The sequence below is a fragment of the Salvia miltiorrhiza genome, chromosome 4 (assembly GCF_028751815.1).
Source record: "Salvia miltiorrhiza cultivar Shanhuang (shh) chromosome 4, IMPLAD_Smil_shh, whole genome shotgun sequence".
Classification (NCBI taxonomy): domain Eukaryota; kingdom Viridiplantae; phylum Streptophyta; class Magnoliopsida; order Lamiales; family Lamiaceae; genus Salvia; species Salvia miltiorrhiza.
Window position 1 is genome coordinate 41,645,111 of NC_080390.1, and position 16,124 is coordinate 41,661,234.

Genomic DNA, 16,124 nt, shown 5'->3' on the forward strand with positions numbered 1-16,124 from the left:
TCCACTAGCCCAATTGGCTTTACATTTCTCGTAGATTGCCTCCCACACCTAGACGTCCTTTTGAACGTGTTGAAAGTGAAATTTGATCTGCTTGTTGTCACGAGCAGGAGTCCCCCTCTGATCATCGTTGTATCTCCGGGTGTTATATCCCCAATATTGGGTTGCATTTTGGTCCGTTCTCGTAATTGGGTTGTGGATAGCCTCCGCCCACAACATAAAAATGAGCTCCTTCTTCGCCGAGGTGTACCCGTTGCAAGGTTTCGACGTCTTTAGCTTCAGCACTTTGACGATGTCGTCTTCAACGGCACGAGTTGGGATCGTCGTGGTTGGAAGAGAGCCCGGGGAGAAGATATTCGAGGCTTGCGTGAAAGACGCGAACTTCATCATCGGGGGTAGAACTAGGAAACCCCGTGGAAGGAGGAACACCCGAGCCTTGAGCTATATTTTTCATTTAGTCGTTGAATTGGCCTTCTATTTTTTGTAGTAAATTTGAGAGAACAAGAGAGAATTGTTGTGTTGAATGTAAAAAATGAATTAGAGAAATGATATTTATAGAGGATGAAAGGAATAAAAATAATTTAAATAAAAGAACTGTTTGCTCAAACGGTCGAAATTTAAAAAAAATAAGAAAGATGCATCAAACAGTCAAGATTTCGAATTTTCAATTTTCTTTCTTTTAAGTGGACATGTGTAAAACAAGCACCACACCCTCCCCAAAGCACCGGCACACCCCATCGTCCCGCGTCGAGCCACGGGGTGCGCCAGCGTGCCGCATCAGCGCGGCTCCGCTTCCCCCATGCTTCTCTAAATTGTATGCTTTGTATTTATATCTTAAGATATGAAATTTTTCGTGCTTAAACTTACAAAAAAATTGGTAACTTTTTCTAATTTGGCCATTCGAATTTTAGGTTGATAACTAACTTTTAATTGTACTTAATTTTTAGCGGTTAATTTAACCTACTAATCGGTTTTTTTGTATGACAAATGGCCACTTAATCGAAACTGTGGTCTCTAATGTATTTTCAGCAGGAGAAATAGTGTAGTCACATTCTGTTGAGCATCAAAAAGTAAGAATTTACAAACAGCAACGAAAATGGAAAGAAAAAGAAAATGCAAAATGAAGCTGTTTTATTTTACACACTAAAGACGTTGAAAATATAAGGAGACAGCCATACATGCCTGAAAATTTACATTACTGAATCTAGACATAAATATAGCTTATAATGATAAGAAAAGAAAAGAAAAGAAAATGTATCCACACATGCACTTCCTCCTGATAAATCAGCTAATTATATTTACAAATCTTCAATCACAGGAAGCAGATCAAAAATGTGCAAACAGACATTATGGTAGCTAACTAAGGCGATGAAGAAAGACGAGAGAGGAGAGCTAGGAGGATTGACGAGGCCGTGACGACCAAAGGGAACTCAATGCTCGGAGACGTTGAAAGTACTCACCCAAAGCAAGAAGCCCTCGAGCTGCCTGCCGGGTGGTGAGGATCCGCGAAATCTGCTGCAGAGTTTCTTGCCTCAGATGGTCTGCCTGTTTCCATCATCAACAACTCAAATATGAATCTTTCATCAAGCTAGGTTTGAAATCGACAAGGAGTCAGTCCTACACATTACCTGACCGACGAACCTCACCAGATCATCCAACTTCTCAATGGCAGCACCAACCTGTGGGAGATAGTTCCCTTCACCGAGTTGTTTGGCTATGGCTTCCCCGAGAATTTGGTGGAGTCTCTCCATCCCCTGTGATAACGCGTCTTCTGCTTGCTGACACGATTGCGTGAGATTGCCAAGATCCAAACGTTGTTGTTCTGACAATGGCTCCAGATGTGGTAAGAGAACCTGTTGCAGTTGCATGCTAAACGTATTGTACCTCAAAAACGGAATATCATACAAATGAAATCTCTCGAATTTGGATTACCTTTAGAAGTTCTGAAGGCCGAAAACCGCCAATCCAGAAGAAAAAACGCTCAGCCGAAGTTTTCCACATGCCAGACATCAGAAAGAATACATCTGTCTTTGCAGCTATAGCTTTCATTGTGAAAAGATCAAAATAATGTGCAAGTCCACCATCAACGAATATTCGCAGTTCCACATCTCCCGTTTCTGATGAATGCAAAGCATTCCTCAGATCAGATAATTGTCTATCTTGTTCTTCCACCCAGTGTCCGTACTCCAGTTCAAATGTAGCAATACCTGTGATGAAGCTTATTATTAACACAAAAATCAAAACAAAATAAAAGCAAAGAACTTATAACAGGCAAATATTTGTGGCAATCAGTCTTCAAATCGTGTCTTTTTGTTCATTTAGTGTAATGGATTGATCAAGCATAAATTGATTATGATCTCTATAGTAAGATTGAAACAAGCAAATTGTTTAAGCAAACTGGTAATTTACATCACAGTAACTGCACTATAAGTGGTGCAAGTTTGTTATCTAACTTTGCACCTCGGTCTTATATTGAAGATAATTCGGAAAATAAGAACTGCACAATCTTAATAAGTTTTCTATAATGAGTAGATGTTTGAAAGATCGATCAATCGCATATGACTATACGAACCTGGGTTCATACTCCCAGCATAACCTAGTGGACTAGCATCTAAAGCGCTTCCAGAGTACAAACCCTGCAGCAGTAAGTACCTTCTATTATGAGTTTGTTTGGAAAATTATGAAGTAAATAATGGTACTGATTTTCTGTTTACCTGTTGCCGAGCACGGCCGAGCTCTTGCTCTAACTGAATAAGCCTTAGTTTACTGCTTTCTAATTGCTGAACATAGGCCTGCAACAAAAGTTTAGGTTAGCTCCAAAATCAAGATATAACAATGCACAGACACGACTTTTAGATATATTAACAGTTTTTCTAGATGTGATATAAGAGTAATATGTTCCATAGACTCATCATACCTTTTTCCTTAGACGACTTTTACGAGCAGCCTCACGGTTCTGTGCTAGACGCCTTAAAACCTACAATGTACGCTCCAGTTTGTCATCACCATATAGAACATTTAACGGTTCCAATATTAGCTGAAAGAAATGAGGAATAGAGATATCGAGATTCTGGAACGGGAGATGCACAAGAAAACTGTCATTTATCAAAGACATGTATAATATCCACATTGACAAATTAACATCGACAATTTCGTTCATTTGCAATCCACTATAGCCATGAGCTACTACAGACCATCATAAAAATCTTCTTGCACGACTGTACAGTACATCAATGTGATACACACTAACGGAGCAACATAAGATATCATATACGACAATCAATGCCAGCAACACATCTAAGTTCTTTTGTTGATCAATACATTTGTGTAGAGTTGAAGACATTGTTAACCAAACGAACGAGGCCAACAGAAATTTACCTTATCAGGTGGTTTACTTGCTTCTTGGTCGTATTTATTTGAAGGTCCAACAGTTCCATGTGAAGTATCCTCTGACTAGAGGCATACAAAAACAAGTCAACAATAAGATGGACGGAAATAACTCCAGAAAACGAGTTTATAGACACGATTTACAATATCTGATAATTTTACCTGATTATCTAGTTTAGGGTCAACCTCCAGAATCATCGGTGGAGATGCATCCAGACAATTGTTACCTTTGAAATCTCCCCACATGCCCATCTGATGGATCGGCTCATATATGCCCATCCGTCTTGAGGGAACAAATTGTGTGGATGTGGAATTCATCATTGTTGGCTGTTTAATGGAACCAAGAAACAGAACAGAATCAACCACTCAAGTCGAATATTAGATGTCTGTTTCGTTTGATTAGTCCATGAACTATTATGATTCATGCAGGAAGCTATCAAAGACTTCTCAAACAGAATTGAGAGATTAAATAATGAATTGAACAGCACAAAAGAATGGAACTTTCTCATCAGCACAAAACATGTAGTCAAGCATTCACATTCAGTACATTATGAGGGCAGAAATCCTTGGCTTCACAAGAACACCGATGAAGATTACTCCATAATTGAGTGTTAGAATAAATTTACATAGTCAGGGTGGTAAAATCATACCCTAAGTTCAAGTAAAGAGGTTAATCTACAGTGGAATAGCACATGTAATCATCAAAATGTACAAGGTAGAAATTAAACTCAGATATCAAATATCTAATCTATTCCAAGTCAAATGATCTCAACAATCTCATTCACAAAATCACAAACAGCATCTGATCCAGACTTTTTATAGAACTCGATAATTTAAATTCAACTTCTGCTGGTTAAATTCAGCATCTAAATTTCCAGCCAATGCTAAAGATACCCTCAAAATTGATGGCTAAGAATCCATGTCCAAATTAAATCAAACATCAAGGCAAGAAGAGCAGTAGAATTTTCTATAACTACAAAGCTCAATATATAAAAACCAGATAACAAACACAAAACATGCATAAACCAAACAAGCAAAACACACACAGAAGCTCATACTTGTATTAGAGTCTGTGTGCAGGTCAAAACGAGCTATTCAACATCAAATTTCGTCAACGATAGGAGAAATTCTCGATCTTGATTAAAACCATAGCTTAAAATCCTCTCTATCGTGAGAAAAAAAGAATCAAATAAATCAAGAATAGAAAGGATCTTATCAGAGAATGTAAACTTGAAAAAGGAGAACAAATATCAAGAATCTGGTATTGAAAGCTGCAAGCAATACGATAAACTAATAACAGGTTCCAGACTATATTCCTCCCAGCCCATTTATCAAATTTTATATTCTTGAAAATGCAAGAAATTAATAAATAAAAAAAGACTGACCTTTTATTGGAGAGGAGAAAGAGCCCCACTATTAGAATAAGCTTCTGCTCAACAAGCAGCAGTTGAGCTCTCTTCAAGAACTAAAGCAAGTAAAACTAAATCAAGACTCCATTTTTTTCCATGCTGAAGGAGGAGCAGAAAAAGAAAGAAAGAAGCGAATATGAATATGATTGTGAACGCAATACCTTCTCTTTTTTTTTTTCAAATTATATTTATATTTAAATGGGAAATAAACTATTCTATTAGAAGAAAAAGACTTATGACAATACTGGCATATAGAGTATATTATTATATGTCCAAGTGTGAGTGTGGGGGAGACAATGTGAAAGGATATTATACTAATTTGTAGTTAGTGTGTGTTGTGTGTATGTGTGTTTATCGTGAGCTACAGTGAGATGAATGAAAGGAGAGTTGGAGAATGAAAATTTAATTGGTGTGATTTCCACTAAGAATGAAACAAGCAAGCAAGCAAGCAACAGTGTGTGTATTTGTAGTGTTATGCTTACACTTTGAATATGCGCACCAGGTCACCCTCACTAGCCTATGCTTACTCGCCCCTTGACCTCATCCCTACCCCACCACCTACAACAAATTATTAATTAATTTTATTTAAAATAACTGAATACTCCCGGGATTTTTGTTGAGTTTTGGAGTTATTTCAAGCTAAGGCCTATCTTGTCTTTTTCTATCATAAAAGAAAAGTTTTCAAGGTATTGAATTTATTTACTAGTTAAGATGAAATATTCGATTATAAAGAGAATAGTTCAATTTTATTTTTCTTTTTCGCCATTGGACGGTTAATAATAAATAATGGAAACTATGATATTGTTAAGTAGATATGTAATTAAATATTCATGCAACGTTTTATCGAAATGAAGCATAATTTATAAGAATTAATGTTTTCATACTAAAATAAGAAATTCAATTTTAAATAATAAAAGCAAGTCAGCTAAAGTGATCAAGTAGATAGAAGCAAATATAAGCATCAGAAAATTAATAAACAATAATAATGATATTTTGGCATTTCTTGAAAATCTAATGGTTTAGTAAGAAAAAGGATATGTTGTGAAGGAGAGTGCATAGCACCGCCCGCAGAAGAGCGTGTACCAATTCTTGATTTTTAAATGATTGGTGTCCTTTTAGCGCGAAGTGAAGTGACGGAAGCAAATTGTTGCCGGGGCGTGTCGTCACGCTCCTTCTTACATCAAAAATACATGAAAACCCTAATTTCGCTCTTCGCTTTATACTAAATTTAATTGATTCACTCTCTCAGAAAATAATAATAATAATTGATTCATTATTCACAACTCTATTTTTTATAATTAAATATCCACTAATAAATAATTCAGTCAACTTGCAATAAATTGAGCATAATTTTAATTTTTTTTAAGTTGGTTTAACTTATAACATGTTCATAAAAGAGTTTATGTAAGTTCCGTAGAAGAATGATCTCGGAAAAAGCTCATCTACATTAAAAAGCACATTCTATCCAATATATTAGCCTTTATAATTATTTTCCAGAGAAACGAATTTATTATTTAGTATGGCAATAATGAATGAGGTTTCTTTGAAGTTTGGCAACATCTTTAATTCCCAGCCTAACCTCAACTTTTGACCTAATGACCCTTCAAATCCTTTAGAGACATTAGTAAACTCAAGTCTATCTTGTTGCCACCACGTCTTCGCTTTATTTTTTATCATATAATACTGCAATATTGGTTCCTTATCCTATTCACTTCACAAATCATTCTGAAGTTATTGTTTAATTTAATTTATCGTACAATTATATTTCAACATTTTCCAATCAATGGTGAAAATGTATCTCTCCGCTCAATCTTGATAACTAAAATCAACTACCTAATGTAAGCCATAATTAATCTACCATACATCTAACTTTTCTTCGTTCAAATTCTAACCAATTACATAATTATAAGTGTAAAGAATTTATGTATAGAACAATAAAAATGTCGATTTCTTCAATTCATGCACCCTTGCTATTGGTAAATTGGTAATACATTTATAATACATACTATGACTTGAATACACATCTCGTGCACTCGTAGTTCATACTTAGTTAATTGGGTTTAATTATATATATAGAGTTCGAAATAGGATTTAGTACTTCACATTTAGGATTAGTAAATTACAATTAGATTTTAGTGATCCATAATTATCAAATAATTAGAGTGGTGACACCATGCGGCCGTATGAACAAGGGTGCGGCTTATTTAGACGGTGTTTGGCTGAGCTTATAAGCTCTTTAAAACAACTTATAAGTTGTTTAGGAGCTTATAAACTCATTCAAAGTGTTTTATAAAATAAGTTCCTAAAGAGCTTATAAGCTGTAAAATTAAGATCTAAGAGTTTATAAGCTCCCCAAAAAATAAGTTCCTATACTCCAACTTATTTTCTCATTTTCTTACAAGCAACAACTATTTTACAAAAATAATGATTTTTTATTTTCATTATATATCATTCTAATTTCATTTATTTTCAATTTTCTCTCTCAAACAAAAATTCTCTTTGTAGCTTATAAGATATCCAAACACTTTGACAACTTATAAGGTCTTAAGAAAGTACATCTTATAAGTTATTGAAATATCTTATAAGCTCCAATAGATTGAGCTTAGCCAAACACCCTCTTAGAAATACTAACCAACTTCACGTCGGAAACAATATATAATTTCTTGGTTTCTCTTTACTATTTTAATAGGAATCACATCGATCAAGCCACATGCTAAACATATATAGAATCTTAATTGAAGATATATTGTGAATGATCTTGATTAGAGTATGATTAGTTAGAGAACTTAGAGTGACATAAACCTCAGACAAATGAGGATAGAATTGGTAGCTAACTAACTAATTAATAATGCGGGCGATAAGGTAAACTTTGTGCACATACGCACATGCCAAACAATGTGATGGAACAAATGCTTTTTCTAGGTAAAAAAGTCATTTATATATATATACCTCAAAAAGCGAATTTGGGTATTTTAAGTCAACCTCATATGTATAGGTGTCGGTCTACTACTGCACTCAATGATGTTTTTGCTTTCATACCTTGCATGGAAAATAATTAAATCAGAGATACCAAGTCAAAAGTGGAAAGCTTTCCGAGGACTCACAAATTTGTCTTCACTGTTAATTTACTGTTTACCATGCATACGACTACGAGTACTTCATATAGGAGTGCTTTTTACACACACGTGGTAAATTATCCAACTTGGTATTTCAAAAATTACAAAAACGAACTTTGAGATTTTGGCAATATGAAATTTCAGATAAGTTGGCGGTAAATATTTTAAATTAATTTTTATCTAACTTTTGAAACATTATAATGTCAGTACTTGCAATTTCTGTGTAAAATTTGTGGATTATTGAAATACATCAGATATATATAAGAAAATATTGTGAAGGGTCTTTGAGGTATATATATATATATATATATATATATATATATATATATATAGGAAATGGCTACCGTGAGAGCACCACCCCTTAAAATAAAAAAATAAGATTTAGGAAAAATGTATGAATTTTATGTAGAACACGTATGAATTCGCTGTATAAATGTATGAATTGCGAAAAATAAATTTTTGCTACCTTTGGGATTCGAACTCATCAGGACCATGAATTCATCCAACATGATGATGAATCAACTGTAGATCTTGATGATTCAAAGGCTGAAAATGGTTCTTATTTTATATCTTAAGAATTAAGTATACTTATTTTAGCCCTCCCATATATATATATAGGGTGTGGTTCTAGAGAGAACTACATTATTTGTGAGAACGTGAGAACCATCAAATCTAATGCATTCACTTTAAAAATTAATGCATTCGCTGTTAAAATTAATGCACTCAAAAAAATAAAAAAAATTGCTCTCTTCAGAATTCGAACCCAGGATCTGCATTCATCCAACAAGATGATGCATCCACCGTAGGTCTTGATGATCAAATGGTTGAAAATGGTTCTCATTCAAACCAAAAAACAAGATACTCCACTTTAAGTAATAAACTTATACCTCGTTATATTATCCCTCCATTTAGAGGGATAAAAAGCAAACACACTCTTATATTAATTTGTATATTGCTTTTAAACTACATCACTACTGTGGTTTTTCGAACTTTCTAATCTTTAGTTCCGACAATTATTTATTACACTATTTAGAGCATCCACAACAGATCTCTCAAAATTTTACTCTTAAAAATACTCCTATAGTCTTCTCTAAATTATTTTTAACCCCTATTTTACAATTGCACACAGCAGCTCTCCTATTTTTCATTATCTATTTTATAAATTTAGGATTAGATTTAAGGGGGTGTAAATTCAGGATTAGATTTGAGGGGGTGTAAATTTTTTTGTGGGCCCAACTTAATATAGGTGATCTGTTGGATGATCATTTTATCTCACTTTTTATTATTTTAGCTCAAATTTAAAGTTGAAATCACTTTTGAGAGATCTATTATGAATGCTCTTATATACTACTTATATACATTACATATATAGGTTAGAATTTCTTAGAACTACTTTTGAATCTACAAGATTCATTTAATTTTATTTATTTTCAGAGATTTTACGAGATCCCTAATCTCCTTTAATTTACCACAACATTCCAATCGGCGACCAACAACATGCATGCATGTTGCAACGAGTTTGTAATTTGTAAATTAGCCCACTAGTATACATTATTTTCAAGCAGATAAATTACTATATTACTATTATAGATTTGAAAATTTAACATTACAGATTCATTCTCATTTGAAAATGACATATTTAACTGTAATTTTCAAATATTAGCCATATAAGATTTGAAAATTTAACCTTACAGATTCATTCTCCATTTTCATCATATTTGTCCATTGTCATTTGATCTTCTCCCTATATATATATATATATATATATATATATATATATATATATATATATTGATGAATAGAGTTAGGTTACAAATTTATTTTAAAATATATATAAACTACGAATTATAAATACGTGATGAACCCTCTGTGAAACATGTCGCTGTAAAAAATAATGAATTCAAAAGAAATAAAATTCTCGCCCCCTTCCCCGGAGATTCGAACCCAGGCCATAAACTCAATCAACAAATGATGATTTGATAGTAGATATCTGTGTTGTGGTAAGTGAGTAATCTATTGTTGGTTGGAAGGACTTATGCGTGGGCGTGGAAGCTTCAGAGATTTGAGACCTTAGACGTTGTCAAAGCAATGGCGATTTATGTTGAGTTCCTCAAAAGAGAGATGTTTGGAGTTGGGATCCTACCTAGCTTCAATCATTCTCCATTACTCAGTCTCAAGAAGCTTAGAGCAAAAGCTTTGCTGGATTCAAGAGGAACCAACACTGCGCTGCTTACCATTTTAGGCTCATATTATGAAATAGACTCATTTGGAAGAATTTTATTCCACCCAAGTTTTTTTCTTTTTTTTTTAATTATTGCATGGCTTTTTTATAGGGACAAACTTTCTATTAAAGACAACTGATTTTTCTATTTGCCTATTCACCACGTTTGCGTCCTTTGTCCATAATTAGCCCGAGCAATTAAGTTTTATAATTGATAATTAAGATACACGATTGCGTAAATGATAAAAACTATCAAGAGTATTGAGGTATCTCAAAATTTCAATCCATCTTATAAATACGGATTAAACTTACTATTTTTAGCTATTTAAGTTAATTCTTAAGGGTGTGTTTACTTTGATAGAAAAAGTTTGAAAAAATATATTTTCCATCATTTTCACATGTTTCCTATGATGGATAATGTTCTCCGATCAGGCTGAAAATTTTATTCGGGGAGCCCCTTTTCACTCCTTTTCTCACAAATGTTGGATAATATTATCCTATTGGGAGGGTATGAAAATATTTTCCAACATTTCAGTTTTTTTATCCATCTATTTCTAACAAAGTAAACACATGATAAAAAAGGAGAAAAAGATAATATTATCTTACATTTTCTTATCCATTTTTTTCAAATGAAAATTTTACTATCAAAGTAAACGCACCATAAAAGTAAATGCAGCTTAAAGTGGTGCAACAAGCACACACTGTTTTGGTTGGGTAGGAACGAGAAGCTATTTGACAACACGCCTTTATACTAATCTACCATCCAATTGAAGTTGTGCAGTGTTTTGTTCCTTAATTGGGGGAAGTGTCTCTTGTGATTTTTGAGCTACTTTGCATTTTCAATTTGACTAATGTTATGTTAAATATTTATCTATTTTTTTGCATACATCTTTATTATTTAAATTCATTACTTATATATGTGTCGCATGTGCCATCCTGCTAGTGACTATATTGGTAGTGTTCTTATCCAAATCAGCCCCTCTAATTTTTTTCCCGATTAAAATGATAATTATATATAAAACTATTTGGTTGTAAAATCGTATATTTCTTCATCGTTGTGTAAAGCAAATTTAATCGAGTCCGACCTTGGTTTTGCTAGACTAGCTTCTTTTTCAGTTTATTAGTATAAAAAGAAATGGGATATATCAAATTAAAGAAAAAAAAAATCTGATTAAGTTTAATGAGTGGAGAGGATTCTTTTATGGTGTTTAAATGTCCACCAATTCATCCAAAGTGCTCAACATTTTCAAGCAAGTTGCCCTTTTTTGCTTTTACACTTTCTCTCGCACGTACGCACACACACGCACTTGTGCACTAGGTAAAAAGAGGATACCAAAGAATAGAAACTTCTTGTAGACTTACAACATTCTTTTTATTTGCTTTTTGGGATACTTGAATGACATCCACAAGATCTTATTGCATATTTGCCCCAAATGGAATGTACATTAGTAGTGTTTGTCACTGTTTTTTAACACTGTTTTGTTTCGATTTAAAATGATGGATATTAGGCTCAAAATCTTTTTGGGAGAACAAATATTATTTGATTGACCCCCAAAAGTATTGTTGTTATTAGGTCTATCTTTTTTGTTAAGTGGAGATCAATCAATGAGGTCACTATGTTTCCTAGCTAAATCATTCTAAACAATCTATATAGTAATATACACTCCCTAGAGTTAAGTATTAATTATTTGATTTACTCCTCAGGAATTTCACCCAAAAAGTTAAGATTAAGCTCATCGTACAAAATATTTCTATATGTATTGTGATTTTAGTTGTTCTGACAGAGCTTTTAAACAAAAGCAAAATTTATCAAGATTGCGTCAAATATTTAGCAGCCACAATTTTTCTTGTCAAACGAACAAAAAATAATAATATTGCCGTATCTTCTTTCCTTTTATCAATTTATGGCTTATATGTAGTACTGCTCAGTAAAGTAAATTAAATACACACTCTTACTAACAATTATGCACACTCTTAAAGGATGGAGGAAGTAATAATTAAAATAAAATTATAATAAATAAAAATTTTATCAATTTCATCTTCAATGTTTGCAAATTTCCGCAACTATTGCTTTGTGCATAGCCAATTCTTCTGGGCCTATTTTTAATTTGTCCATTCCGATGATTTGAGTGTAGGTTAGTTCGCGTTGCGTTTGGCTGAAATGTTAGATAGAATTTGCAACTTGATGGGACAAAAATATGCAGCCCTTATTTCTCGGGATTTGGCCTTATCTCGAAAGCTATCAAATAAAGAGAAGATCAACACAAAGAAGAACAAGATAAATATGAAGAATTAGAGTCTTGTTATAAGTCTAGATACAGTCATTTTCTAAGTAGGTTTCATAGTATTTTGCCTATAAATAAGGCATGTATTTTCATTATTTAGGGCATCCGATCGGTCCCAAACGATCTCTCTCTGTACAATGTAATCTCTCCCCAAAACATAGTGAAAAACCCCCCAAAAACCCGTGGACGTAGATCTTACGATCGAACCACATAAATCTCTGTGTTCTTATTGCTTTCCATTATACGTGATTTTTTTGGACACAACACAACTCTATCCATGGCTTTGAAGTATTCTTCTCACTTTTCTCCTTGCACTGACGATTTGACCCTTTTGTCTTTCCCCTTCCAGCGCTTCATTGCCTTTTGGCCTGTAGGCCTAGTCGTGATGATCAAACAGAAGGACGTCATCGTGTACCCCCTCTGAATTCTTCGAGCGCTTCGAAGAATGGATGTCGTCGCTGATGGAGGCAAATCGTTGAGATTGGCAGAGAATACGCTAAGCCCCAGGTGTTTGAATTGAGCCTTGTTATAGGGTTGATAAAGAGCTTGACCTTGTTGAGTGATTTGGTCATCACTCATGCTGCTTCCCCAATTTGCTCAACATTTCTTGTAGATGGCCTCTCAAATCTTGATGTCATTTTGGACACGTTGAAAGTGCGACTTTATGTGTTTGTTGTCGCGTGGAATAGTGTCAAAATCAACTTATTTCTTGGGGATTTCTCCCCAATGCACGATTGCGTTTTGGTTGGCTCCCTTGACCACATTGAGCGTCGCCTCAACCTAAAGTGAGCAAACTCGGTCTCTGGGGAGATGTAGCAGACGCGTAGCTTCGTCGTTTTCGGAAGGAAAGGAATCTTGGTCACTTCATCATCTTGAACGAACTAAGTTTCGTTCAAGTTGATGCTCTCAAAATTCGCCGCGTTGAAGGTGTTGGATCCTTGAGAAAACGGCGAAAATTCCATGAGAGAAGTTGGGATCTCTTGCGAATATGCTTGTTTGTTGAACCAATTGTTCCATTCACGATCTATTTTTTAGAAGATGAAAAAGAGATGAAGAAATTATAAAAAAATGAAGAAGAGGAACAAATGAAGAGAAAAATGTCAAATGAGTGAATTATAGTGTAAAATGATTGAGGATAAACTAGCTAGGAAAAAAATAGGAAATAAAGAAGAGAAAGAAAAAGGAAGAGGACTATTGGTTGAACCGGCTCTTAATTAAAAAAGTGGAAAAATTCAAAAATAACCGTTGATCTTAACTTAAGATCAGATTCTATATATAAATATATTTTCTTTTTCTTTTTTATTAAGGGCGTGCTATACGACTCACTAGAGCCCGGCTCGTGCCTGGTGGAATTGCTCTAACTAGCTATACAATTTCCCTGAATAAAATATTAGTATTTTATTAGCTCGGAGTGGATGCATTACTTGCTATCTGCTAATGACTTAATTTCTCGAATCTTCCTCACGCCTTCAATTCTTTTTGTTTCTTCCTTCAAATCAAATAAATAACTTAAACGGTTATGATTTCATACGTAAGAACTCACGTATGCATGCATGCATACAAACATGGCTGCATATAAAACACACATTAATTAATCTGCACCTAAGTCTTGTGCACATTCGTTCAAGAAATGCCAAGAATCAAAGTTTAATAAGTAAATATTACATTAATGGTTGTCTACTGTAGAAAAAGATAAGTTGATAAGATAATGAGAATAGTTTAATAATCTCATGGTGCTCAAGGAATTTTGTGTGAAAGATACCAAGGTCCAATCAGGGACGGAGGGAAGGGAGTGCAGGGCCCCTCCTGAAATTCTACAAAAAAATAAATAAATTTAAGGAAATTATATTTAAAAATTATGATTATTTTTTAGATTAATATTAAAATAATTATTTTACTTAAGGAAGATTAATTATAGTCACAAAAATAATAATACACTCCCTACATCTCTAAAAAAACATGCCGCATTGTGGGTGGGATGGATTTAAAAAAATGTTAGATGGTGTACTATGAGTGGCCAATGAGTCCTACTTTATATAGTACTTACTATGTTACTTTAACAAAAAATAATGGTGGGTCATGATAATTTTTTTGTAAATAAATATGGGAAGTAGGGATAAAAAATAAAGGGATTGTGGTAAGGCAATGCTCAAAAATGAAAAGTGCATGCTTTTAAAAGACAACTGAAAATGGTAAGGCAATAAAATATCGCAACTAACACGGTGCTATTATAGCATAAATAGTAAATTGAGTATCGTATTCACATGAACTTATATGACGAAAATACAATTAATAATCCAACACAAACATTCACTCAATATTCAAGAAAATAAATAAAGGATAATGAATAATCTAAAACTAGACACATGACAAAGTAAATAAAATCATAGATATAAAATATAATGATGAAATACTGACTCATGGGAATGTAATTACATTAATTAAACCTATATTTAACCTATTGATTCAAATACCAATTTAATCCAACTCTGATGAAGATCACATAACTATTCATAATATTTTCTAACGAATCAAGTAAGAAAGTGGATCAATAAATTCTCTATCACATTCAAGACTTAAGAGTCAAGAGAATAAATTAATTTCAAAGTCACATAAAGAATAGCTTCCTATAACCGACATAATGCATTCAAGACTCAACATAAAATTATATGATGCATTCCTGAATCGGCTAAACAATGATCACATTCAAGACATAAACTGAACAACTAAACATGCAAACTATTGGTCAAATAATTCACAAAAAAAATAAGCACCATGAATCATAAGCATGGAAGGCAAACTGGTATCCATGAATCAAACACACAAATTCAATCAATTATACAAATTCTAGAATCAGAAAAGAAAACTAGTCATACATAATTAAATAAACAAAAAAAGATTAAAAGAAAAGTAATTGAATTAAATAAAATAATAAAACCGAAAAAGGATTCAAGATGAACAGGTCTTGAATCTTCAATCATTGCATAAAATAAATCTACGCTATCAAAAGTGAGAAAACAATAAATTCTAAAACTAGAGAATGAAAAAGGTGTCTATATACAAAGGGACCTATATATAGGTACAAGGAAAAAATATAGTACAAAACTCGAAAATACAGAGAAAAATGGTCTGGAATAAAACACGGCTCAACTCAGAGTCCAACCCCACAGGTCGCCGAGTTACTATTTTTTCTTGAACTCGGAGACCACTATTTACTATTGCGCGTGTTTTTCTTGTTTCAGCCATATCTTCCTCGTTTAAAATTCGATATACGATCCATTTGCGCCCACGAATTTGTATTGAGATGATATAACTTTCATTCAAACTATTTTTCCTAATTCAACTTCAATATTTATGTAAATTCACCTAAGTAGAAGCAAATATCACATTTCATAATATAAAATAATTTAAGCACAAAATAACTATCATACACTCGATTCCCTATAAAATTGACATTATAAGACCATTAAAAATCATAGAAAAATGAGTGTTATCAGGAATCTGTTGTTGCAGCTTCTCTTCTCTCAGAGCTTGAAGAGCTCGTTCGCTTCGGGCTAACGAGTGCGTCGACAATGACATGCCTAAAGATTTTGAACATGTGGGTTGTGGTAGAGATAATACATGAAAATCAAGTAACTATGATATGTTAGAGATAATGTGACTTATGATATTATTGTGAATGTGTTGAAAAGCAAGGAACAATACTTAA

At 33.4% G+C, this 16,124-nt stretch overlaps 1 protein-coding gene across 1 annotated transcript; it reads right to left on the bottom strand.

The window, feature by feature from the left end:
• Positions 1 to 1,111: 1,111 nt before the first annotated feature.
• LOC131021740 (TGACG-sequence-specific DNA-binding protein TGA-1A-like) lies at positions 1,112 to 5,244 on the bottom strand. Its single transcript, XM_057951020.1, has 9 exons — positions 4,770 to 5,244; positions 3,547 to 3,711; positions 3,376 to 3,450; positions 2,915 to 2,974; positions 2,712 to 2,789; positions 2,570 to 2,633; positions 1,930 to 2,204; positions 1,626 to 1,850; positions 1,112 to 1,542 (listed from the first exon to the last, which is right to left on the bottom strand). Exons 2-9 carry the CDS (start codon positions 3,703 to 3,705, stop codon positions 1,390 to 1,392), a joined length of 1,089 nt encoding a protein of 362 aa, XP_057807003.1. The 5' UTR covers positions 3,706 to 3,711; positions 4,770 to 5,244; the 3' UTR covers positions 1,112 to 1,389.
• Positions 5,245 to 16,124: the final 10,880 nt, after the last annotated feature.